This window comes from Pleurodeles waltl, chromosome 4_2 (assembly GCF_031143425.1).
Source record: "Pleurodeles waltl isolate 20211129_DDA chromosome 4_2, aPleWal1.hap1.20221129, whole genome shotgun sequence".
Taxonomy (NCBI): Eukaryota; Metazoa; Chordata; class Amphibia; order Caudata; family Salamandridae; genus Pleurodeles; species Pleurodeles waltl.
Genome location: NC_090443.1, coordinates 770,946,758 through 770,973,828, shown reverse-complemented (window position 1 = coordinate 770,973,828; position 27,071 = coordinate 770,946,758). Strand labels below are relative to the sequence as shown.

Here is a 27,071-nt window from a genome sequence, read left to right as displayed (position 1 = left end):
GCCAAAGGGCTGTTGTCACCTTTAATAAATGCAATAATTGTCAAAATGTACTATTACATAGTGCTGTACCATCGTAAAGGACATTATCTGGAAGTACATAAAATATGGAGTGAGTATGTAACCAAATCATAAGGGAATATCAAATGGTATGATGTACAAAACGAACACACCCCCAGGAATCTAGAGCGGTGTCAGTTGAAACGTGTGGACCGTGTGGAATAACGAGATTGCTTTGTATGGGTGCGCCCATCTAGTAAACCAGGCCAGGAAAGCAGCTGCCTCACACAAAAAAAGTGATCGTATTACTTAAAAACCCATCGCATAGGCAAGCCCTAGTCTAAAACGGAGCTACGGTAACAGAAAAGAGACCCATGGTCGCCGAAGACAAAAAAAGGTTTATACTCACAATTACGGACGGGGCCCCTGCTGGAGAACCTACCTGTGGCCGTCACCCAGAAATGGCGATGCCATCAAGCAACCGGGTTAAATGTAAAAACTTGATGCTCTCGGACCAATGAAACAAGAGGCTCGATGGAGGGGAATGTCTCTATTGCTGAACGGCTTGATGGCGCGAGCTGGAAACCGAGAAAGGACAACTTACTCAGTAACTAAGCAACCGTAATAACAATAGTGGTTACGGATACATGGGGGTAGTGGCTCTTCTAATCATAAAAAGAAAAGAAAGTAACATCCATTGTTGACGGTGAGGGGCGTGTCACCCTCAAAAATAAATCCAAAAATAGGCATGGGTGTATGCAACAAATATATACACATAGGGAGTGTATAAAGACTTGTAAATGTAACAGAAGAGTGCAGGCTGGTGCCTCCTAAAAAGAGAGAGGGCACCTATAGCAGGACTTCCATTTATTATAAGACTATACCATTACATTTGGAGAAAAGTTCATCCATTGAATTTTGTCATTTAAACCCCTAGTATGGGTTTTAAGCTTGAAAACCCAAGTTGTTCCTTTTCTAATAGAAAGAGAGGATCTATTCTTGGGTCATCAAATGCCTCAAGGATGACGCAACTGAGATTGTTGGGGGAATGTTTGATGTCTATATAGTATATACTCAATTTTGTAGAGGAGCGTCCACACCTGACATTACTACAATGTTCATTAATGTGAACCTTGACTGGTCTTGTTGTCATCCCAATGTAGCACAAATTGCAAGGGCATGAGATCATATAAATACAATTACGGGTGTTGCAATTGGTATGTTTGGTGAGGTGCCAAATACCAATAGGTTCCAGGTCTAGAGAATCTACTCGTTTGGTCAGTGGACATAATGACAAAGCTGCTAAACTGATTCTCGAGAGCCTGAAAGCTGCTGTACATAATCACATAGAATTTAATTTTTTTTGTGGTTGTATAGTGAAATCCATTTTTCTATTCTTTTTGATTCTTTACATGCCGTGAATACCAATCACAATAGAAACAGTGGGTGAAAGTATGTTCGTGTTGGGTTGGCAGTTGTATGTCTGTTGATAAGTTTGTTATTAATCTTAAGCATGAGTGTGTCTGATAAGTCTGAAACTACGTATACACTTTTTCCGGTACAAGAGTCTACTACACTTTCTGAATTAGATAAGTTCTATAAAGAATAGAGCTACTTACACTTAAATAGTTCACAAGGAGATCTTTGTTCTAATGTTTTATATTGTTTGCTGTATGAATATGTTGAGACTATGGATGTGAGAGGATGTTATGTGTGTTCACAAATTCCTTCATTAGTGCAAGAAGGGATAACATTTCATAGCTTACCATTAACATATAGAATTAGTCGTAGGCTTTATAAGTTATACGTTTATAAGTTAAGGTTTTTTAATCAAGAATACATAAGATGAAAAATAAACTGAAGAGGGAAGAAATAGAAATGGAAAAGATAAGAAGCAGATACTTTTGTGATTTGAGAATTTTTTAAGAATGGCAAAATCCTAACTATAGATATACTAAACAAACTAAATTTTTAATTTTCTCATTATTGTATGTTCTTTTGTGACGGCACATATTGCCATCAGTGGAGGGATTGTTATAGAGCAAACATTATTGACGCAAATGTGTAACCAAAACAAAATGATTAACGAAATGATGTAGAAAAGGCCTAAAAAGATAAACTTGTGTTAGAGAAATAAAATGTGTATGTTTAAAAATGTAACTGACGTGCTGTCAGCCACCTCAAGTTCAATGTGAAATAAAAAATACTGGGAAAATGTATTTTGATTACTTATAGCTGCATGTACTGACAAAGTATGAATAAGATTAATGTACTACAAAATTAAACATGGTGTGAAATTATTATAAATGTTTTATTGTTCATGTATTAGCATTAGTAAAAAGGCCCATGTGTTGGTATTTTTCCACAAGCACAGTGTTAAAATGTTATGTTGATTTTATTGAAATGCTGTTGCAAACATTGTTTATTAAAGCTCGCGGTGGAAAGCTATTGCTTTCTCTGTCCTCCTCATACTGTGCTTCCTGGTGTTAAAAATTGCAACTGTTAACAATGAGTCTTAGTGTTTGAAAGGAGGCAACGTTAGCTAAATGTTGTGTTCGGTGCTGCTGTTTAACTAAATTATTGTTAAAAGGAAATTGCCATCTGGAGATGAGCTTGAATGTGACCCTATCTTGGAAAAGGAACAGAGAAAGATACAAGTGAAGCCCAAATAAAATTTTATTGGCTGTGCACTAACCCACTTCATAGTCTTGTCTAATAGAAGCTTAGCTAGTAACATTTTGGGTGATGTAAGTCAGTTTTCAATGTAGCTCTTTCAGTTCAGGTTAGGATCTGTTCAGTTCTGCTGTTCAGCTCTTCTGTTTAGCCACTTATGATTTTAACAGTTCAGTTACATTAGGCCAAACATTACTGAACTGTTTTCCCTTCTCATGTTCCTGATGTTGATTTCTGAAGACCTGCTGTTCCTGTGCTCAGCTGACAAAGAATCTGCAAGCTGCTGTTTCGTTTAGGAGAGGTATAACCACTGTGCATTTGTTTTCCTTTGCAGGTTTTTCCCTTTAGAAATCCAACTGCATATGTTTTGTTATGTTAGCGCCATAGTCAGATGTTTTTCCAAATGAATTTTTGTCTTATTTTAATTTTTGCATGTGACCAAGCCCAGCCCACACCTGCTTTTCAGATTAGAATTTGATAGTTAGGATGTTAAATCCAACAATTAATTTAAATGTTTATTAATTGATTGTGATTGATTCAATGGCACAACTAAATGAAGTTTGCTGCTATTTTCCACATAATTTTGTTGTTATTTAGCATAATTCTTTTAGAATGTTTAATGGTAATTGTTCTCATTAGGCTGGGATTCTTCAGACGTTTTGGACACCTTGTGTAGTTTCTATATTGCTATAATTTGGTTTTGTACATCATTTACATGACCTTAGTATTGTCAATTTAAGGGCAATAAATGTTTAAACTTTACTAAATTGGTGTGGTGATTCATGACCACATAGGCCACGGCGTGTATAAATTACTGACCCATTATTGCATATGGCTATTGTTGATTGTATTGGTTCTCATTGTTTGATTGGATGATCTCATTACTCCTGTATGAGTCAAAAGATTTGAGTCCACATCTGAGGGTAGTATATGTCACTGCCCTATTACGTGTCACCTTAGCCTAATATTAGGAGGTCACCTGCCCACAGAAGCAAAGTCTTGGATCATGCAACAATACAGGACTGTGCACTACGAGATGAGAATGAATGAGGGAAGAGTACAGGCTAAGGGAGAGGAAATACAGAGGGGAAGTGCATAGGTATGACAGGTAGGAATAAATGAGGACTAGAGAGGGCTGCACAGGTGAAAGAAAGGAGAATTGGTTAGGAGATCAAAGGAAGGAGCAAAAGCACAGTGAAGGTCTCAGGTGGACCAAACCAGGACAGAGAGACAGGGGGAATGCAAGGTGAGAATGGGCACCAGGGATATGTGAGAGTGAAAAAGTCAGAGGGAAATTAAAGGTGTGAATAGGAATTTTGAAAGAGTGAGAGAAAATATAGGATAAAAGTGAGATGATTTGGGGTGAGGCAATGGGGGAGATGAAAAGTGAAGTATGAAGCGAGCATCAAGAGTGAAAGTGCAACAGTGAGGCCTCGGGCAATAAAGAGCAGAGTGGGATAAAACATGGAGGTAGCATTCAAGGCAATACCTAAACATTGGAGAGTGAAGAAATACTGAGGCCTTGCAGCAAAAAGGGAAAGCTGGAGGTTGAAAGGGCCACAAGTGAAAAGGGGAGGAGCAATGGGCCCCATTCTGGATTTTGTTCTGTCACAATCTCCAGTGACCTACAACCCCCTTCCCTGTATATACCCCTATCTCCCACGAATCTTTGCCTGTCCTTCCTGCACTTTCTCTGAACAAAACTGTCCACTTCCAGGGCTGGAAGGACGAGTGTTGGAAATTGGGCTACTGGTGTTAGAGTACAAACATTATTAATAAAATTGTGATATTAAAGCATAAGGAAATAACATGTGTTCAAACGCTATACTGAAAACGTGTGGTTTAGAAAACATGACCACTTTGGTGGCAGCCATAATCTAGTTCGACAATAATATTAAATAACTGTCTAATGAAATGTATTTTGTTTGTTTATAATTAAATATAATGAAAATGAATATTATTATGTTAAAAGGAATCATAGTTTAAATATTAGGAAACGTTTTTTCTTCATGTTTTAGCATTGGTTTTAAAAAGGCGTCATGTTAGTAAAATATAGAAGCAATGCTTAAAATTGTTAACACTGCAATAATGTTTTTCTAAGCATCCTGTGTGACTTGCTCACTGTGAAAAAGTTATATTCTTATGTTGTAACATTTGTTTGTCTTCCTGTGAGCTAGTGTCTACCAATGAACACTAGTTTTCAGTATACCCTGCAACAACTGTATTCTACTGAGGAAACTGGTGACTGCAGTGGGGGAAGATGAGCCAATTGTGAATGCAGAGAATGAAGAAAAGATACTTCTGAAACATGGAGAAAATGTAACTGGTTCTGACCTAAACCACCCCATAGACTGACCAATAGAAGCTGGCTAGTTGCTTTCTAGGAATTTAATATAACAAAGTTAGGTGATGTTGGGGCAGTTCTTGGCAGTTCGTCTGTTCCTGTCAGTGCCTTGCAATTTTCAGCAGATTTTCCTTTACTCTGCTAATGTAATGATGTGCTATGTCTTTAACTTTCTGCACTGACAGTTCAGATGCATTAAGGCCAAACATTACTGAACTGTTCCCTATTATGTCATTGTCCATTGAAGAAGACCAGAAGATGCTTCACTGATGAAGACGCCGCTGTTTGCTGATCCATTTAGGAGAAGTACAACCAAATGTGCATTTGTCTTTCTTGCAGATTTTTATCTTTTCTCTCTTAAGAAAACCCAACTGCTATTTTTTAGTTAGCGCCATAGTTGGGTGTTTTCCAAATTTATGTTTGTTTTCTTTTCTTTTTGCATGAAGCATAAACATGCTTATCGAATTAGAGTAATAGCTAAGGATGTCACAATCTAAATTTGACTTTTTCACATAAATTGATTGTAAACATTCCATCTGCGAAAACTAAATGTATTTCGAGTCTATCACTCATCTTTTATTGTTATTATTTTGCATGGTGGTTCTTGAATGTTTAATGATAAATATTTTGTCTAGGTTAAGATTCTTTAGAAGGTTTGGTCACTCTGTGTTTTTTCTGTATTTTTATCATTTAGCTTTGCATTTGATTTACGTGATCTTAGATCTAGAGAAATAAATGTTTGAACTTTACCAAACTGGTGTGGTGATTCATGGCCACATGGGTCATGGTGCGTATAAATTACTGACTCCAATATTAAAAGTGATGTTTATTGACTTAATCTCATTGTTGTTGACTATCTCACTCTGATCTGAGTCCAAAGATTCGTGTCGACCTCTAAAGGTAATTGATAGTTGCCCTATATGTGTCACCTTACAGATAAATTATCAAAAGAAATAGAAGGCTGGACATGCCCACACTGGTTGAGGGGGGATGAAAACCTACTCAAGCAGGAACCACTATCTCTGTCAGGGTAAAACACAAGCAAACCCTAAATTAACCTGTGCTTAATCCTCTGGTAGCTTGTCACAAATACAGTCAAGCTTAACTTAGAGACAATGTGTAAAGTATTTATGCAACACTCCAAACAGTAATAAAGTTAAAACACAACACAAGAAAAATCCTACACCAATTTAGAAAACTAAAATAAAATGAAATAAATTGTGTGAGACGAAAAAAGGAAAAACTCCAATCAGTAGAACAAGAGCTTTTGAAAGAATTAATTGAAAATAGTACCTATAAGCATAAAGTGCCAACTGTGGTATCTGGTCATGCCAGACCAGGACAAAGTCACAAGTTCAGGTCAACTGCGATGGAGGATGTACCAGCTACAAGGACCCAGTTATGCTCACTGGACAACAGTATCTTAAGTCCTGGTTGCAGGGCTTTGCGAGATCCTGCATCGAGGATGAGTCACTCAGCAGCGGTTTCAAGGAGCTGCAGCTGCAAGGCTGTGGTGTGAAGTCCTGCATCATTGACAAGGATGGCATTGACAAATGGCTTGCAATGCGAAGTCCTGCGTTGAAGATGCAGCTTGCACAGTTTAGTTCCGAGGAGGCTGCAGGCCGCGATGTCCTGCCTCTGGGATGTGTCCTGCAGCAGCAGTTCCGAAGTGGAGCTGCAATGAGATGCATTGCAATGCATCAGTTCTGACCACACAAACACAGCTAGACTGCCAGAGCACCTTCAGGTCCACTTCCAAGGGTCCAGGATGGGGATGGCACCACTGGAAGGAAAAGACTCACAGAAAGCTGAGTACAGGTGCTGAGTTCAAGATGGATGAAGCCTGTTCTGTCCCTGAGGCGTCTGATCAGGAGGCCTGCCAAATGGCCCCTGGAGATACTCTGGTGATCATGGGATCCAGGTGTAGGTCCAGTCCTTCTTACTCAGGCAGTAGGGGCAGCAGGACAATAGAGTAGCAGTCCTTTTAGCAGAGCAGCACAGTCTTACACAGGCAGGAGAAGGTTGTGGAGGTTTACATCCCCAGATGTGTTTGGAATTTCCTGTCTTCCTATCCTTGGCCCAGATTGTCTAGGGTCACAAGAGATAGTGTCAAGCCCTTTGTGAGTGAGCGCAATGCAGAGCCTTTGTGATGTTCAAGTGTGGTCAGTGACAGCTCCTGCCACTCATCAAGTCAGAGATGGCCCATCCTGCCAACACCTATCATCCCTGTGTATCACTTTCTTGGAGCAATACACAAAGACCAGCTACCAGCTACACCTAATCATATGATCCAGGATACAGGCAGTAGACACCAAAAGACTGGGACAAGAAAATACCAACTATCTAAATGTGACATTTTCAGAATTTTGACTTAAAATACGCCCTTGTCATTAAAGAGGGCTGTAAATTAGTTCTTTAGAATCAAAACTCGACATTTCTACCTGAAAGCTATCACTTATTAAATGTAATAAGTTTATCCAATGTTATAATATGGAAGAGGTGGATGTAGTAGTGAAAAAATGAATGTAAGAGTTTTTTACTACCAGGATATGTAAAAGTTGAAAATACATGTTCAAGTTTGTAAATACACTGCACCCTGCCCTTGGGCTGTTGGGCCTACCCTAGGGGTGATATATGTATTTAATATGTAGGTTTAGACCTGGAAAAATATGTATTTTCCCAGGTCGAAACAGCAGTTTAAACTGCATTCACAGGCTGCAAAGACAAGCCTGAGATATGTTTAAAAGGCTGGTTATATGGGTGGCACAATCAGTGCTGCAGGCCCACTAGTAGAATTTAATTTACTGGCCCTGGGTGTCTATATAGTACCACCTTACCTTACATGTACATTAAATGTGCCAATTGGGTGTAAGCCAATTTTACTGTGTTTAAAGGAGAGAGCAAAAGAACTGGTTAGCAGTAGTCCTAAGGCCACCAAATTAGATCAGCAAAAATGGAGGAGGAAGGCAAGCAATTTCGGAGAAGACCACCCGAAAGGCTGTCAGGTCTAATGATGAGCACAGAGCTAGAAGACGGACTTAGCACCACACACTAAGCCTGACTAAAATGCTAAAATTGTTTGAGGATTATTGAGTTATGCATCTAGAAACGGACAATTTCTACAGTGCTATAATATGGGTGGAGTGTAGGGGACGATTATGCATACTTTCCTAAATGTGACCAAGAAAAAAAAAGTCAAATTATGCTATGGGCATGCTTTCTAGCGCAGCATAACTCACTTTTTTTACGAAAATACATTTTGAAATTTTGTGAAGAAAATGTGTTTCACAAAGTTTTACAGTGACATGCAGTGTGAATGGATTCAGGCATGACTCCGATACGTCCGCTGAGACCGCACACATTTGCTGCCAGGAGTATTTTTTAAAGAAAATCATACAGGGAGACTACAGTTGAATGTTTGAATGTTTTTGGAGCTATGTAAAAGAACTCCGAAAACAGACAAATGTGCTTCGTAGGAAGTGGCAATCTCTAATAAGCAGTGCAATTAGTATTTACCTATGTTAGAGGGGAAATGTGCCATCCTTCGCATATGCAGTGCAATGTAATGAATCCAGAAGCTTCTTACCTGGCTTCTTACGAATATTTTGGCTTCTTGGCACTACCATGCCACTATGAAAAACAGAATGTTCTGTAAACGGTGCATTTTAAAACCAAGTTTTAATACCAAGGTCAGAAAGATTTACAAAGGGGCATCTTTCTGCTTTGAAAGTGCAGAATTAAGACTGGTCAGTCTGTTTTTCTGCCATTCCAGCCATTTAAGGCATCATTAAAAGTCCTGCATGAATTTAATTCGGGTGCAAACGTATCGATTTTTATAGGGTAAACATGAAAGAATTGTGTTGCTGGAATTTGATTCGCTTCAACAGAAATAACAAGTTATTGATCTTAAGAAACAGCAAGATGGATTAATAAATTGTCCCACTCACTCGTGCCATTTGCTGTGATCTAAGGGTCACAAGTTTGAATCCGGACAAGTTTGTTGTGTTGGGGCCCTAGGCCCCCATGCTACTCAAAAGATACGACACGGACACAGTTTGGTGGTATCTTGAACTGGCCCTGGGCACGTGCGCCCGGTGTACTGACGCACCGGCCCCTTTTATTTCCAGGGTCACCTGACCGGTGACGCCTGTGCTGGGTGGGTGTGGGGTGTATGTGGGAGGCCAGCCCTCAGCAGAGAGTCTGGCCAACCACTAGAACGTGACCAGCAGGACACTGTTCAATTAAAACACTTCATATGTTGGTAAGGACCATTTATTACATGGGATAATTAATCAAGGCGTGGTATTCACAGCACATTAAAAGATGGCAAAATCTGTTGTGTTCAGATAAACAAAAAAAAATATTATCTGACTTTCTGGTCTTAGGTGTTGTGTGCAAAGTATTGCTTTATATTTCAGTGAACACAGACACTTTCACGCCGCTATTGTGGATAGATCTTAGCTGCCTGAAATGTGTTTTAATGTGTTTGTATTAAATATTTGTAGTTATTTGTATTAATGGCCCATTATTATTTTATAAGTACAGATTGTCTACCGACAGTTTACGTGCGATTGAATTGACATTTCCGCCCTGGGCTATGGGGAAGCTGCCTTTGTTTCGGTCGCACTCTTGACATGAGAATGCCGGGCCGTAATTAAGCCAGTAGGTAGTAACTGACAGAGGCGTTTTACTCGTGTCCGGGATCCTGGATTATCATCTTGGAAATCGTGGGTTTCATTTCCTTTTTACATTCACATTATTATGTGCTTGATTGCACTGCACGTGGATCATCACTAACTACTCAAAGCTCCCTCAAAGTGTCTTATTTCATAAGAAAAGGTTGCTGACGAAATAGCAGTTGCTTTTGTTTTTTCTGCCTTCTCTACGTCTTTGTAACTTCAATTAAAATGTTAATAGCACAGAATATGTAAACAACAGCTTGCAAATGTTCCCGCTGCAGTACCTGGCGGCCGGCGTGCTCATTGTTCTGTGAGTGTGTATAATGCGCTAATCACGGTTTCGCGGCTTTAAATATTATACAACAATAGAGGTACATAGCCACAAGATGGCAGCATTCGATATGCAATGAAACGTTTTACCTCATTTTCATAATGCAGAACTTAAACTATTAAACACAGGGACACTTGCGTGGTATTGTTATAGTTCTGACAGTTATTGACAGTGACATTTCTGGATTCACTGTATCCGTTTTAGCTTATGTTTATATTTGCATTTCTTGTTGCTACCTCTATTTCTGTTAGTTTCTCCAGACTCTCCTCTGAAGCTAAGAAAAACGTACTCATAGATTTTTCATATTTTATATTTTGTTTACATTTGGCACCTTAAATGTGGGGAAGGGTGACATCAGGGGCCGGATTAGGTAAAGTGCCCATAGAGCACAACAGAAAGGGCTGGAGATGCCTGTGTGGACTTTTCTGTTATTCTGATAGCGCTTTCGCTCATATAGCAGCAGCGCTATCTTCAAGGGGCACTCCCTTATTTGCATGGGGACACAGCCCCATGCAAATGAGGCAATCACTTTGTACTGTGCTCGCGCTGTATTACAGGTGCAGGCCCAGGGGCAAACAGGACATAAGGAGATGCACTGAATGTGACCCTCCTTAGGGCAGTTCTCTGGGGAGGTGAAAGGGGTCCCATGGAAATATCAGGGAAAGTGTTGACACAAGCCAAATAATACATGGATTACTGAACTAAAATACTTGATTTATTTTACATCTACCCTTCGTGTGAATTCTATTACCTTCATATTTGTCTCAAAAAAGGTTTATTTCACATTTTATAAAGTGATACTTGCTGATGTAACTATGCATTGAAAGCTTTACTACTGATAGTTCAAGCACACTGTACAAAAAGTTAGTTACACAATATTGCATGTTGTAGAAACAGCCGTTTTACTGGGACACAAGGCAAGTCATTTGTTGGTTGATGTTAACCGGATAATTAGTCACTGTTTTTATTTCTTTACATACGTGTACAAGGCAAAGAATCCGAGTAATTCGCCAACAATATCCATAATCTGTATGATCAATTTAACAAACTGACACTACTTTCCTAGTTAGGTAATTGCTGCTCCAGCAGGTCATGTTTTCCTCTTTGCTGACAGACTAAACCTTCGAAAGTTGCCAAGGGAAATCCTGCGGCAGACTGCTGGAAGAAGGTTAGTAGGGTGGCACTGCCCCAGTCATGTGAGCCATTAAGAGCTCGGTGCTCATTTGATAGTCAGAAAATAAAACGCTGAATTGGGGAAAGACCAGCCTTCGAAACTGAACTCACTGATCTACTTTCCTGGTGACAAAGTACACAGATTAAGAAGGATGTGTAGAAAGAGTTCAGGCTCTGGATGCTGAAGAAATCATAATTGTTAACATGGCAGAAACTGGTACCCAAGTTATGCTACGACATCATTTAATACCAGAGAAGATAAACTAAACTGTATTCTACTACACCTTCACAGGCACCACTTTAAGAATTACAGGATCCTATTCACGAAGGTACGTTTACATGGGTAGATCTCCCATGTAGAGCTAGACCTACATCCAGATGTAAATCTGCTCATGGATGGAATTTAGCATTTCCATGAGTAGATTTAAACCTTGATGTGGGCATGTGAAACTCCACTCCCTCAAATAAGCAAGTGATGGCTTCTACAACTGAATTTACAAGTTTAAAGTTAATATTAGTAACTTTCCACCTGTTTGTGGTAATTTCTGCTACCAGAGCGTAGATTTCCCTATAGAAAGCAATGGGGAATTCTTAGACAATTTATTTTAATTTAGTACAAATACACGTTCTTTAATAAAAATAACACATTTCTCTATCTCCTTTTCATTTAAGACTACCACAGTAACAAGGGAAAACACACCTGCACTAAAACTTAACATAGTAACACATTTTAAGTTAATATAACCGGTGAGAGCTCCATTTTATCTGATATACATATATATATATTCACTGAAAAAACAAAGGTTACAGGAACGTTATAGTTAGGAAACTAAATTAAAAAAAACAAAGACATTCACTTAAAAACCTAAGGCCCAGATTTATGGTGGCCTAGCGCCATTCCAATACCACATTAGCATCATTTTTTAAAATGCTAATGTGGCGCTGGAAGGGCAAAAACGCTGCACCATATTTACAAATTGGTGCAATGCTTGCATTGCACCACTTTGTAACCCCTTGTGCCACATTATGCCTGCGCCAGGCATAATGTATGCAAGGGGGGCATTCTGGTGCAAGGGGGGGCCATAAAAATGTCATAAAGGAATCTATGAGATTCCTTTGCGCCATTTTTATCAGCATTTGTAACTACAATTTCAAATACTATACGTTAAACCAACCACTGCCGCACACGGCCAAAGGCTCCTAAGTCCAAAGGCCTCCTAAAATCACCCAACCTTGCACTGTGCATTGCCTGGACCTGTGCGGAGGGGAGGTTTCCCGCAAGACCTGGCATGCAGCCAGACCCAGTCGCCAACACCTCCTAACCCAAAACCACTCTGTGCACAATGCTTTGGCTGTGCACAGCGCGAGTTGGCCGTGGCTTCTCTGGGTATAAGAATAGGTGTGTGAAGGTGTATCTGTGGTGAGAGTGGCTATCAGATTGTCTGGGTGTGAAAATGCATACATCAGTGTTTTACTGGGTGTGTCAGTGTGTGCGCGGGTCTGTGATTGGGTCATCAGGGTGTCAGTGGGTCTGTGAGTGGGTGTGTGATGGTCTGAGTGGGTGTGTGAGTGGGTGCAAAACTGTTGAAGTGGGTCTGAGTGGGTGCATGAGTGTCTGAGTGGGTCTGTGAGTGGGTGTGTGAGTGTCTGAGTGGGTGTGTGGGTGGGAGAATTGATTGAAAGAGAGACAGATAGAGAGAGAAAGAAAGTGAGAGGGAGCAAGATAGAGTGTTTTAGGCTTTGAAGAATGAGATATTTGTATCCAATAAGATATATATATATTTTTAAAAATATTTATTTCCTTCCTTCATTGGAACACCAAGTTCAGGTATAATGTAATCCTTATCAGATTATCTGGACTAGTCTCCAAACAGAAGTGGATTTGCCTGCCATCAATGTACTTCTAGAAGTTAATTGGTCCTGTTTAAGAAGCTTTTCCAGGACACATGCATACATGTTGAACAGTAGACAATGGAGGAGCAGCACAAGACGCAGGTTGTAAAGATAATTTGTTGAACCCATTCGAATAATTTTTTTTTTTTTTTTTTGCTGCTGTGTTTGAGATGATTGAATCAATCACATAGCTGGTATGCATAGTTCTGTCCACTGTTTTTCAACAGTATTGTATGGTCATTCATTTCATAGGTAGTGGAAAGTTTGAGTATAAAAGATATCTTGCCCTCCTCCTGGAGAGAATGAACTGCCCTCTTACACTGGCCAGCGCTGTTCAGTGCCCTTCACATACTTGAATCCAGACTGAAAGTAATGAATAAGGTGCTTTAGTTCACCATACTCTTTAATAGTTGTTCCCTCTGATTACACAATTTTACTGTGGAAAGGGAATGTTGGAAATTGATACTAGGTCCTGGGATGTTATTTTTAAGAAGGGTATGATGACACGTTTACTTTGGTTGACTAGTAAAATTGTAGGTAAAGAAACCCATTAATAATAATTTGTTGTATCTCTTTCGATTGAGAGGAAGAATTGTTTGAAGCATGCAGCTGGCAAGATCTATAGAAATAGATACATGTCTTAAGGATCAGACTTTGCTTCTGAATGAGAGGGTGTATCCAAGAGTTTGCCTGCAGTGAAGACGTTATAATAAAGGTGGGGAAAGTTAGGAGAATCTGGGATGGTGGTGGGATAATTTTATTTGTTGCGGTTTTAAGTTGTTTTTTCCATTATTACTGTGATATTTTTTGGTTATTTTGTAGGCAGTCTGGATCAGTCAGTTCCTCATTTAATGTGGAAAGGTTCCTTCCTGGTGTTCAATGCCCTATTAATGCATTTAGCAGAACAACACACTTATGCTTTCTTAATGTCTGTATGGTAAATTCTTCGGTGTCTGTTCCAGCGAGTGTTGTCTCTTCAGCCTGAGAGTTGCACTATTGTGCTTTAGGCTGCGGTTAGCCTGTTTCAGCGAGTGTTGTTCTCTCCTGAATCAAATCTTGGGTGATGTGATGTCCAGATTGTGTTTTATAGATTTGACGGATGTTTGAATCTGTAAGGCAATCAATATACTGATTTAGAGGTAAGGGTTTCAAAGTCTCGTTGGTTCAAACTCCTGTGCTTATATTTCTTTAATGCCTCATAGGAATGGAGTGGGGTGTTGGTTCTGACGTGGCCAATGAGGTTGTTTTGTAGGTTTAACAGGTTGCTGGATGTGCTAAATTAGACTAGGTTATTGGTTTGATGTACCTGTTTAAAGACTGTATCTTAAGGTTAACACACATGCAGTTATATGACTGTTGAAGGCAAGGGGCCTGCAGGTTTGCGTGGGGGTCTGTGTTGTATTTAACATGTGCCATATTGATTCACAGATTGGTCTTTTTTTTTTTTTTTTTTTTGCCTCCATTTGAAGTGTCACTTCAAGGAGTTATTGTAACTAGGTAAGGTTATATTTAGGGTACGGTACTCTACAGCTACACACACACACTGTTTGTAATGTGGGTCCCTGAGGAAATTTCACACTATCTGTAAAAGAGAATATTACATATAATAATTATCAGAAATTGTTTTATTTGACCCTGAAGCCGTTCAAATATATAAAGTTGATCATGTTGCTCTGTCCAGCATGTAAATAAAAGTAGGAAAGAGAAGTGTACCTGAAGTAAATGATGCATGCAGTGATTCTAAATGCAGTTCATTCACACAGTCAGTGATTATCCTGAAATCTGGCATAGATTATCCCACATGGATCCGTGCCAGCACACATTAGTGATCTCTGAGCACACCCCCTCCACTAGTGCACTGGAGTCTAATCAATGTCAGATTTTGAAGATTTTTACTAGAAATTATTTTGTAAATTAAGAATCTAATTAGAACTCATTTGCATAGTCTGGTTTTCTTGAAAATATGGCCTACCTGGGTGAGCCTTTACAAAACCTCATCAGCCTATCATTGCCAACCACAGCAAGCATGAGGTCCACGTCTCTGCGGACTGTGCCCGCCCGTTCATGAGGGGCTAATCCATACCTGTTTTTCACTCTATGCACATGACACAAATATACTTATAGCAAGCCTACATTGGATTAATTTACATATACTGCAGTTGTCTGGAGCAGGTTCAAGTGTTCTGGATCCCAAGCCAGTTGTTCAGCATATCTTCATGAAAAACATTTACATACAGTGAATCTGTGCGTGTTGTCAATATCTGACTAAACTGAGCTTTTGTTGGACCCGTCCGACCTAAACCATTTTCCTAAAATTTTCCCAAAATTTTCCCTGGATAAGTCCTCCTTGTTGCATTAAATTTACACTGTCAAGAGAGAAGGAAAACCGTTTATAAAAAAATAAGTTTTAGAGCTGCATAGCCTGTCCGTTCCTGCGTGTCTGCAGCGAGGCTGGTTGCAAAAATAAAATTCATGCAAATGTTTACTCTTGATACAAGTACTGTCAGGCATTGAAGCCTCCTTCCACCATGGGGGAACCAGGAGCTGCTCCTCCCTCTTAACTGATAACCCTTCTGAGTCTCCTGTGCCTCTAGAGCAGAGGTTTCAAACCTTTTCTGTAACAAGAGCTAGTTATGTTCAACGAAAATCATCCTGAGCTGCTAATATTATTAGTGTTGTAATAGTGACCACATCAGACAAGATTACATAGTTGCCATCATATGCATGATTACCAGCAGTGATCGCTTTGGTGCGTCAGGCAGGTTTGCCAGCATTGATGTGTATTAGAATAAGAAAGAAACTGAGTTTTATATTCCCCTACATGGGTAACATTTGACAGTCTTACCCCTGACACCAAGCTTCTATTAGTAAGAGGTCTCGCCAACCCAACATGATTTATCACTCCAATATCTGCTTGTAATACAGTTTGAATATTGATCCATTTTTCTATAAACAGCTGCTCATGAGGTCTCACAATTCACAATTTTGAGATCGTATATCAATTCACCCAAGCAAAAGCTTCTAACTTAGTAGGCATGGCTACACACACAGGATAGCTACTTATGGGTAGCTGGAGAGCAATTCGTTCTTGAGGCTCCCAGATACGGTTAGCAGAGCGTTGTATGCTGGCAGAGTTTGTTTATGGCCTTGGTCATTGATTTTTTATTTTTTTTTATTTTTACAAAGTCTTGCATTCTGGGACTTGTGGTCTTCATTTGCAAGCAGCTGATCGCGAGTATGTGTTAGAAGAAACGACCAGGGTGTAGAACTTTGTGTCCTAGCAGCTGAGGGGCCTTCGACATTGGGTGATCATTTTCTGTGGATCCCACTGTTTTAGATAAGTGGTGAAGCCAGGGTCCATATTCATCTCTTCTGTTTCTGAAGTTTTCCTCTTGGTCTGTGGGCCGCTTCTCTTCGAAATAAATGTGAAGTTAAGAAAAACATGGAAAGTTAAAAATGCATATGTCTACCTGGGATCACACTCTTAAATGTACTCATCACGGACTTGAAGGGAAACATAGCAGTGTATTTCAGTAATGTGCAGAAGCGTTACACCTTAGTACATCAGAATGGGTAAGTGCATTCAGAAGTATTTTATTTAAAACTGATAGTTTTCAAAAGTGAGTGAGAAATATTTGTGTCTCATCTCACCTTAACAAAGCCAATAGTGAACTAAGAGGCAAGTCACTTGCCACGTGGAACCCTCTGGGTGGTCAGCGTTTTTATTATACATAGACAACATTATAATTATTAGATCAAACTCGAGAGGTTTGTCCAGCATATATACTGAGCTCATGAATTTCAAGTTGCTCTTCTGTGTTGAATTGAAGAAAAGGGAGGCAAAGTGAAATGAGGCAATCGCCTAGGATTGAACAATTGGGTCAAGTGGGAAGCCAGGATTGATCTTAGGTTTTCTGGTTTTACATTGTGCAATTGTATTTAATTTCAGTTTAATAATCAAGTAACTTCCTTTTTATACTTGCCTCTTCCAAGGTAATAATAGCAAGCAGAATGGTTTACCCCAAGGTGCTGTAGAGGGATAGCACTTCAGATAAAGAATGACACAAATCAAATCAAATATATGATTCTTCAAGAGTCTTAATTTAGAGGGCACTGTGGAAAGAGACTCTCACAATACCACCATGAACCACTGACCACACATCTGTTATTTGCTCCTACACTCACTTTAACCACCCTCAGAGCCCCACTCCCACGTGCTGGCTTTAATGCAGGCCTCGGGCACACCTCAGACCATAGTTTCTGGCCCCTGTGGAAATGTTTGCGTACCCATGTATTAGGATGTCCTGGTTTTTTTTTGTTTGTTTTTTTCAAGCAGGTGGCCAGTAGTTCTTTTTCAGAAATCTTAGCTTTTTTCATCTGCTTTTGGAGTAATGCCATTTTGGCACCACTAGGGGCACAGTTATGCAGTTCTGTTTCTGTTTGATACTTCTGACTGCAGATCACTCAACTTTAGGATACCTTCAGGTTCCCAATTGCATCTGGAGAAATCTTCCATTGATGCTTTTACACGTTGGTGGGTGGTGCCGTGGGGACTCAGTGCTGCCCGGAAATGATGAAGTGGAGCCATATATAAACGGTTCCCCTGCACACTGGGGTCTGTCTTTTCTTTCAGCACCCTTTGATGTGGATCCAGAGCTCTGCTCCTAAATTCATCCAAAAAGATTTCACTTTGTGGGGGTACTGTTGGACTTCTGCTACTGGGTTCACCACTGATGCCTTCTGCTCTGATGGAATCCATTACTGGGTCCATACCAACTTCTACCTCGGTGCCTAGGTCCACAACTGTTCCTTCCATACCAAGTCTGTTTGCACCTGGTGATGAGCCCAACCTGGTCCCCGACCCCAGCTGAAAGAACGTGTTATGAAATCACAAAAGCACAGCTAGTTGTTAAACAACTCCATTCCAGTACAAAACTTCTGCCTGTACTTCTAATATCTGCACAGGAATAGCTTTATTCTTGGCTCTGATTTGGACTGACTATAAGAGGTAAATAGTTGTGTTTGGGACTTGCGGTTATTTCTTGGGAATTATATTGTTGCTTTTTATTAACTTTACTGTGTGGGGCCCTTTAATGTACAGAATGTTAGTCTTTGTTTTGCTCTCATTTCTTGGTGTGAGCTCCAAACTCCTTGAGTTAGAGGGTGTAGTCTGGAGCCGTCACCAAGAGATGTTATGTTCTGTGTCCTGAAAGTTATAAAATCCTTCAAAAGACTTTCTCCATGAAGTCATCATCATTGCTGACTAAAATGAACCTCAGGAAACTGATGTTGAGGAAAGGACAAAATGCTGGCTCCTTCATATACTTGAACCGGGAAAGACACACTCAGAAATTTTATATATTTTGGGAACTTTTATAAGGCGCGAACAAGTCCCCATGGTACGTCGAAGCGCGTCAAGTTACACATTTAATATTATAATTCATATACAAATTAATATATTAACAATAATAGCACATACGGTTACGAAAATTAGTCGTGGGACAGTGTGAAATTTCAGTGTCAGCCTAAATTATAGCATATAAAAGTCATAGGTAGTCATGTAAACTTGCATTGTTGGAGAGAAACCGTTCATGGGTTTTGAAACATATTGGAGAGGGAAGCCCGGCAAATCAAAAGTAGATTTCAGGGAGACCTTACAAAGCCAGACAGAGTTGAGCAGTCTAAGCACTACTGGTCAGGAGTTCCATATTTTGGGGGCATGCAAAGAGAAAGAACGGGCATTGCAGAATTTTACAGGCTAGACCCCATAGATATGAGCCATGGTGACCCCTCCTTGAGCCTCTCGTGCTCAGGCCGGAGCCCCTTGAGCTGGATACCACCCTCACTTAATAAATACCTCTCTAGCTAGGGAAAACCGAGGCTCATCCAACTGGGACAGAGACACATTCTTTCTAGGCATAAAGCCACTCAACCAGGGGGTCAGATACCCTCTTTAATCTCTTTGCTTTGGAGCGAGCCCCTAAGTAGGGAAGCACGCTTGAAAAATCAAGGCCAGTTAGGGGAACACCCCAGCCCTGTTTACTCACTCCCATGAATAACAACACCCCATCTAGAGTGACAAGAGCGCATACCGATGCACACTGAACAAGCAGATCCATTCAATTAGGAAATGACTGAGAAAGATGCTCTTAGCTCAGCAGAAGCGCAGCTCACAGCGTAGGGAAAACAGCAGTACTATTCCTAAGCAAAACACTTGCACCTTCCGTGTTTAGGGAATAAAGGCAGCTGGTAGGTTATATGTGTATGTATGTGTATGTATGTGTATATGTATATATATGTGTATGTGTATATGTTGTTTCTGTGCTTGGCATGTTCGTGGATCGTTGCATGGCTCCTGGTTTTTATCTACTCATCACTCGTATGTCATGTCTCTATCAAACTATCCTCCATTCTCACTCTGACTCATCCCAAATCCCTTCTACCACTTTCATCTCCTAAATATCTCTGCCTAAGCTCTTCCCTCCACATCTAACTCACCAAACCTCACTCTACCTCTGTGACCTCCCACACAACCCTACTAAATTCTCCTGCATTCATCTCACCCTGCTACTATGCTCTCCCTAACCCTTCCACATACTCTTCCCCCGCCACCCCCCTTTACTCATCCCAAGCCTTTGGGTTGAGTAAATGAAGGATATACTCCCAATTAAGACCTCTGGATTTATTTCCTCCTCCACCCCTCCATTACTCCAGTCTAACTAACAAACTCTCATATCCGCGGCTCAAATTAACTCATAATAATACTAAAACTGTACTCCTTATTTAACGATACTAATCCATCACTAATTCTTGTTGGGTTCCGGAGTAGCGTGCTACTCATCGAAAAGCGCTTCGACGCCTCGTCAGGGGTAGTAAGCGCTATATAAATACGATTACTATACTATACAACTATATATATATATATATATAATGAGTCCAGCTGGACTTGAGTCCCCATATCTCAGTATGAAGGTCTACGACCTTCACATCGAACTATGGGGTTTTTTTCACTTTTTTTTTTAGCCCCTTACGGGCTATCTGGGACTCTGAGGGATCCCTTAAAAGGATCCCCCTCGGTCCCTCTTTATTTTTTTAATTAAAAAGTGTAACTAAAATGCCCTTTATGGGCTATCTGGGACTACGACGGATCCCTTAAGGGCTCCCCGGCGGGCCCTCCTTATATATATATATATTTAATTAAAAAATAAAAATAGAAATGTGCTTTACGGGCTACCTGACAATGCAGCCCCTGCAGTGCCAGCAGAAAGCACGGTGCTGTTTTGACAGCAGCTCCGTGCTTGCTGAAGCAATTCATCTCTGTCCCAGATGAAATCTCTTCTGTTTTACAGTGGGACCTGCTGTCAAACAGCAGGGTGTTTGCTGTGGCTTGGCTGGAACACTGCAGCCAAGCCTGAGAAAACATCTATATCCCAGGACACAGCAGGAGCTGGCCCTGGGGGGTGTCGGTCCTCAGAGCCACTGGTGGCTTCATGAGGTGGGCCTTGCGGCCCCCTCCAATGTGAGGATAGCCCCGGGGTGGTGATCCCCAGGGCTAATTGGGATCCCATAGGGACCCCCTTTCCATTTTGAAATATTTGCCCTGGGGGGTGGTGGTCCCCAGGGCAGCCAGGGAGGCCGGGCGCCCCTTCCTCAGAATCCAGAGCAGCCCTGGGGGAGGTGGTCCCCAGCCCGTGGGGGGCCACGCGGCCCCTCACAAATAAAATCACTTTTGGCCTGGGTTGGTGGTCCCTGGGGCACGGGGTACCCTTAGGGACCACTTTATTTTTTAAACATTTGCCCCTGCGGATGATGGTCCCCAGGGCAGTGGGGTGGGGGCCCGCGTCCCCCACATAAATAAAATACATTTTGCCCCAGTGGTGGGGCCACATGGCCTCTCCTTCAAATACAGTGTTGCCCAGTGTTTGGTGGTCCCTGGGGCAGCGAGAGGGGGCCCAAGAGCCCCCCACATTTTACAATAAAGCTTGGAGGGCCCCTTCGCTTTTGTTAAAAAAAAAGCCCCCAGGACTTGGCCCTACCGGGGCCATTAAACTAACAAAGTGCCGGAGACCATGCTTTGTTTTTCTTTTTTTTTAATTTTAGGAGCGTATTCACAGATTTACCGCATCTCCACGCGTAAAATAAATAAAAATGCTTTTTAGCCTAGGGGAGGGGGGTTCCCTTTGGGACCCCACCACCAGAGCTAAGGGGTCAAGGGGTTCGTACCCTGGCCCCTTTTCTCTTTTTTGTACTTTTATTTTGGGACTTGGCACTTCTATAGCTCCTGTTGTTGAAGTGTTATCAGCCAATCAGATTTCAGCATGAGATCATTAGGGTTCAAGGATCCTGCGCATCCCTAGATATACAAATTTGATTTCCCCTTCATTTCTCAAAAACTACTGGACAGAATTACACCAAAACAAAAAAATCACTCTTTCTGGACCAGGACCTACCTTTCTGCCAAATGTGGTGTAATTCCATCCAGTAGTTTTTGCGCTATAGCTGTATAAAATCCCTGTGAAAAAATGAATAGGGAAAGGGTGCTTTGGGATCCCCCTTTTTTCTCAGCCCCCCCTGGAGGGATCACCCCAAAACTTTCCAGGTAGCAGCTGACAGGATAGGCACATTTTTTGGAAGGTTTTGTGAAGATTCGTCAAGTGGTGCCAAAGATATAGGCAAGTAAAAAAGTAAAAAAACACTTTTTACATAGAAACCAGGTCATAACTATAACTACCTATATATAGATATATATATATATATATATATATATATATGTATATATATATATATCTATATATATATGCCCCTCCCCAAACCTCAATAGGCACCATATTAACTGGGATCACAAAAAAAACAAAAAAAGGAAGGGGCGCATGCCCCACCCGCCCAAGCCTTATCAGACCCTGGGGGTCCCATCCCCTGGGGCTGAGTAATTGCTAAAAAAACAAAGGTTACATGGACGTAATAATTAGGAAATAGAACAAAAAAAACCTTATGTAGTCACTTAGAAAAAACAAAGGTTACAGGGATGTTATAGTTAGGTTTTGAATTTACTTGTACAAAACCAGAGAAACTCAGCAGTTATAGTTAGAGTTATTTCAAGTAACTATAACTCGCGGCCTAAGGTAACTATAACTCGCTCCCTCGCCATGCACTGCTAATTACCCCAGCTATTACAGTACTCATGGCAACTTTTATAACGTCAACCACAATAATCAATGAGATATTAAAAGTTAAATTATTGAAGAAAAAACTGTGTTAAGGTTTTTAAATTCTGTTTCCTAACTATAATATCCCTGTAACCTTTGATTTTCTCAGCGAATATACATTTATATGGCTGCTCTGCACCCCGGGCACCACCACCTCTCTGGGGAAATAAATTGAAGAAATGCAGGGGGTGCTGTATGGGCCCCCTGTGCCCCAGGAACCACTACCTCGCCGAGGCAATGAATTGAAGAAATGGGGGGGTACCGCGCTGCCCCCCCCCCCATCCTGGGGACAGCCACTTCCCTGTGGCAATGAATTGAAAAAATGCAGGGGTGCCGGCGTCACCCTCCCCCCCAACCCAGGGACTGCCACATCCCTGGGGCAATAAATTGCAGATATGCGGGGGTGTCACGCTGGCCCCCATGTGCCCTGGGGACCACGACCTCCCCAGGGGAAATGATTTGAAGAAATGCAGAGGATGCTGCGCTGCCCCATCAGGGACCACCACCTGCCCAAGGCAATGAACTGAAGAAATGCGTGAGGTGCCACACAGGCCCACCGCGTCTCGTGCATCACCACCTCCCCCAGGGCAATGAATTCAAGAAATGTGAGGGATGTCCCAGGGACCACCACCTCCCCGGGTTGAAATATATGACATGGGCAGACCCCCACACCCTAGAGACTGCCACCTCCCCGGGGCAAATTGAATATAAGGAGGGGGGCCACGCAACCCCCCACCTAGAGCCATATATGGCCCTGGGAATGGCCACCCAATGGACCGGATCCTACTAACTTCAGAGGTGCCCACCCTTGGGATGTAGCTGTTTGCATTTACTTGGTGGAGGCTGACAGCTCCCATCAAGCAAAAGCAAACAGAACTCCGCTTTCAGTAAGCGGGAAGTGTCAAACTGCTCAGCTTGCTGAAAGCTGAGTTTTCAACTCTTTTCCTGCCCGGTAACTTGCGCACAGAGAAGAGGAAAACATTGCTTCACCACGCAGGGAGCTGCTATTTGCCTGCGGGAACAATCCCAACTCCCACAGGATGCGGGGAGCCAGCCAGGACCTCAGGGGCCTTGAAGGTCCCCCCACAGTCCAGTCACTTTCTCTCTCTTCCATTCCATAATGAGATGGAAAGGGTTGGGTGGTTACAGGGCTATTGGCCACAGGGCCTGGCCGCATGGTTGGATTAAAGCATAGTAATGTGATGGAAGAGAGAGTGAAAGAGGTTATTTCAATGGTCTCTCCACATAATTACTTCAAAGAGGCACACAAGCAAGATGTTTGGTTGGGATGTTATAGTTACCTTTTTGAGACTGAGCAGGTCAGAGTCACCTTTGACCTACTGGTAAAGCCCTTAGACTGTGAATTAATATGTTGAAGGTTCAAGTCCTGATATCTTATGGTAGCGTGTCTGTTTATTTACTCTTGTTTTGAATGTTAAACATTCCTTGTCTCATGGAAGTGTGTCTTTGTATATGCTCATGTTTTAAATGTTAAATATTCCTAGTGATGGAAAACGTTTGTCTTTTTCCCATCACCATTTTTGGATTGAATGTCATAGACATGTCTGGACACTGCATAGCAAGGAGTCACCTGTGGCCTAGTTCTCGTACCCTCACACAGAAGGTGGAGGGTTCCAGTCTAGGTGTGTCAGGTGTCGTTTTTCAGCGTTAAATTATTTTCAACATCAAATATTTAATGTACATACGGAACCTTCACGTTTGTTATAAACATCGGTTTCGGAGGAAATGTTAGGGACGATTGGAACTTGGTATTTTTTTATTTCATGCTCAATGAGAAGGATGTGGTTACAACTATATAAAAAGAGATGTTTATTTTATACAAGTATGACTATTACGAGCCTGAGGAATCATGCTCAATGAGAAGGATGTGGTTACAACTATATAAGAAGAGATGTTTATTTTATACAAGTATGACTATTACGAGCCTGAGGAAATCCTGAAAACTAAAGAAATATACATGACTTTTAATTAGTCAGAAACGAACGTGCGGCAGGCAGGAGCAGTGCCTCTATTGTTTGCAGGAGAAGCAATTTGCGGACTATAAATACCAGAATGCTGCCTGTAGATGATGATGGCAGGAAACAACAGAGAAACATCAGACTAAAACCACCAGAAAGAAGACAAACAAGTCGAAACGTGTTGTGGTGTCGGATGGAAGCCTCATATTGTAACCAAGAGGAATAAATGAAAGGTTTATTTCAGCCTCCGGGAGTGCAGCATCTTTCTTTTTGTGTATATATATATATATATATATATATATATATATATCCACGCCAAAAACAATTCAAAATCTGGCACTCCTTGCAAAACAATGGCCTTCATTTATTTCAAAAATCCATAAAACAGAACATAGGGCAAAGCGTTTCAACCTTCACGGTCTTCTTCCTTGGCCCTTCTTACAGAGTTATACAACATACCTTTTCTGGATTTTTGAAATAAATGAAGGCCATTGTTTTGCAAGGAGTGCCAGATTTTGAATTGTTTTTGGCGTGGATTTGAAATGGGTCCTGTGCCCATTGACTGAGCACCAACCTCGATAGGCGAGCCCTGGAAGAAACACAGGATTCCCTCTTTGAATATATATATATATATATATATATATATATATATATATATAGAGAGAGAGAGAGATAGATAGATAGATAGATAGATAGATAGATAGATAGATAGATAGATAGATAGATAGATAGATAGATAGAGATATAACTATATAATAATATGTGCATTTGTGTGTATTACGCAGTACCACTGGGTAATTATAGTTTGGACAGTTGTTTTCTTTTTATCACTTTCGCACCATTTGACAAATCTTCACAAAACTGTCCAAAAAAAGGCTCATCCACTTCAGCTAGTTCCTGAAATGTCACGGGATGATCTGCCAAGCAAGTGCTGAGAAAAAAGAGGGATCTCAAAGCACGTTTTCCCCTATTCCTTTTTCCATAGCAAAATTGAACACCAATACTGAAAAAATTCCTGAACAGAATACACCAAATTTATCAGAAAGCTAGATTTTGGCACAGAAAGCATGCTTTTTGTGATTTGGTGTAAATCTGTTAGTAGTTTTTGAGCAATTAAGGCTCAAAAAAGTGTATCTGTAACGCCACAGAGGATCCATGACCCGAAAGAGCCCAAGATGAGATCTGATAGACTGTAGCCACATCAACAAGATGTGGTGGCAGCCATCTTAGAACTCAGAACTGAATCTCAAGTCCTGAAAAAAAAGGTACAAAAAATATATATATGTTGTCAGGGTCGGGATAGCCTAGTAGGGGGTGTCAGTTATAGTTAATTTACGGTGGTAGAAGTTATAGTTACTTTAGATGACTGTACATGGTAACTTTCAGTGGTTTTGTTAACCTAAAATTGTATGTATTAACACCTAACTATAAAGTCCCTACAACCTTTGTTTTTTTCCAGGGAATATAGAAATAGATTGCAAATGTTTGTAGGGGAGTAGAATGTGAAATTACACTTTTGGAAACACCACCCCCAGTCCCTGCTTGATGAATCGGTGTGAAACGTACCATAAAGGAGACAAACTAGATTTACTTAGATGATTTATTCGTTTTTTGGAAAGTTTCATACAGAATCACAGTTTCAGTGATTAAGAAAACAAAAAAAGTTTTCCTATGGAAACTCTGGCCTAACTCTAACTGCACTGTCACTATCACCACCAGTGTTATATATCTCTGATATCATCCCAACTCCAAGCTTGTTCACACATTTAGTGAATCTGTACAAATAATTTACATCAATAATAACACCGAAAAGCATGACTACTTACATCAAGATCCAGTACCACGATAGGGCATAGTCTTCAAATACTTTCATTCCAACCGATCTTGCATCGAGAACATTATTGATGCCGCTTTAAGAGAAATAGGAACATTTCACGGCCATGTACGATACATGTTCACAGAAACAAACTAGCAAAATGTCAGCAAAGGATTTATTGAACATGCAAACTTGTTTACACAATGGTTTTAGTGAAGCGGTGCTTAAAATGTAAGTTTCCAGTTTAGTTTTGTTTGTCACAACAAGGTAATGCCAAAATGCAGCAGCTCTATTTCTACATCGAGAAAGGCATCAATAAAGTTAAACCAAGCTAAAAGTGTTTAAGAAGAGCCAAAAATCCCAAGGTAAATATTTTCTTTTTAGGCATGCTGTCAACACATCTTCTGTAAATAAAGGTAAAGCAAAATGAGTCATAGTCGTTCATTTTGTTTTGGAAAAGCATCCAGAGGTCTTTTCCTATGTGAAAGAAGCACGTAGAACAGTGTTAAAGAAAGCATGTTTCTCACACATGAAGGATGCAGATCTTCATACATGAAGAAGACAACCTGAGCTTGACAGGCACACAAGTGATGCTTTCCACATAAACATCACAGCCTGATCTTCAGGGAAACAAAGACACCCAACCATACAGGACTCAGCATCGTCTTTATACATCCAAACATTGAACAGCCTGATCTTCAAACAATCAGAAAGAAGCCTGACCCTCACACACATACAGACAACAGACAGCCTAATCTTCACACACACAGAGGTCTGATGTTTATACATGTAGGTGACATCCTACCTTCAGAGAAATAGGAGACTTTCTAATCTTCTGACATAAAGATAAAACGCTTCCCAATCTACATACATCCAAGAGTCAGCCCGATCGTCCTACATACAAACTGTAAACAGCCTGCTCGTCAAGCATACAGGAAGTAGCCTGATCTTCATACACACATGCAGAAGCCTAATCTTCA

At 40.8% G+C, this 27,071-nt stretch overlaps 1 protein-coding gene across 6 annotated transcripts in view; it reads right to left on the bottom strand.

The window, feature by feature from the left end:
• SLC44A5 (solute carrier family 44 member 5) overlaps positions 1 to 27,071 on the bottom strand; it is a 765,772-nt gene that overhangs the window by 195,990 nt on the left and 542,711 nt on the right. For all 6 annotated transcript variants that reach the window (XM_069232424.1, XM_069232422.1, XM_069232425.1 and 3 more), the window contains exon 9: positions 26,102 to 26,185. In XM_069232424.1, the coding sequence (XP_069088525.1) occupies positions 26,102 to 26,185 (84 nt within the window). The remainder of the gene's footprint in view (positions 1 to 26,101; positions 26,186 to 27,071) is intronic.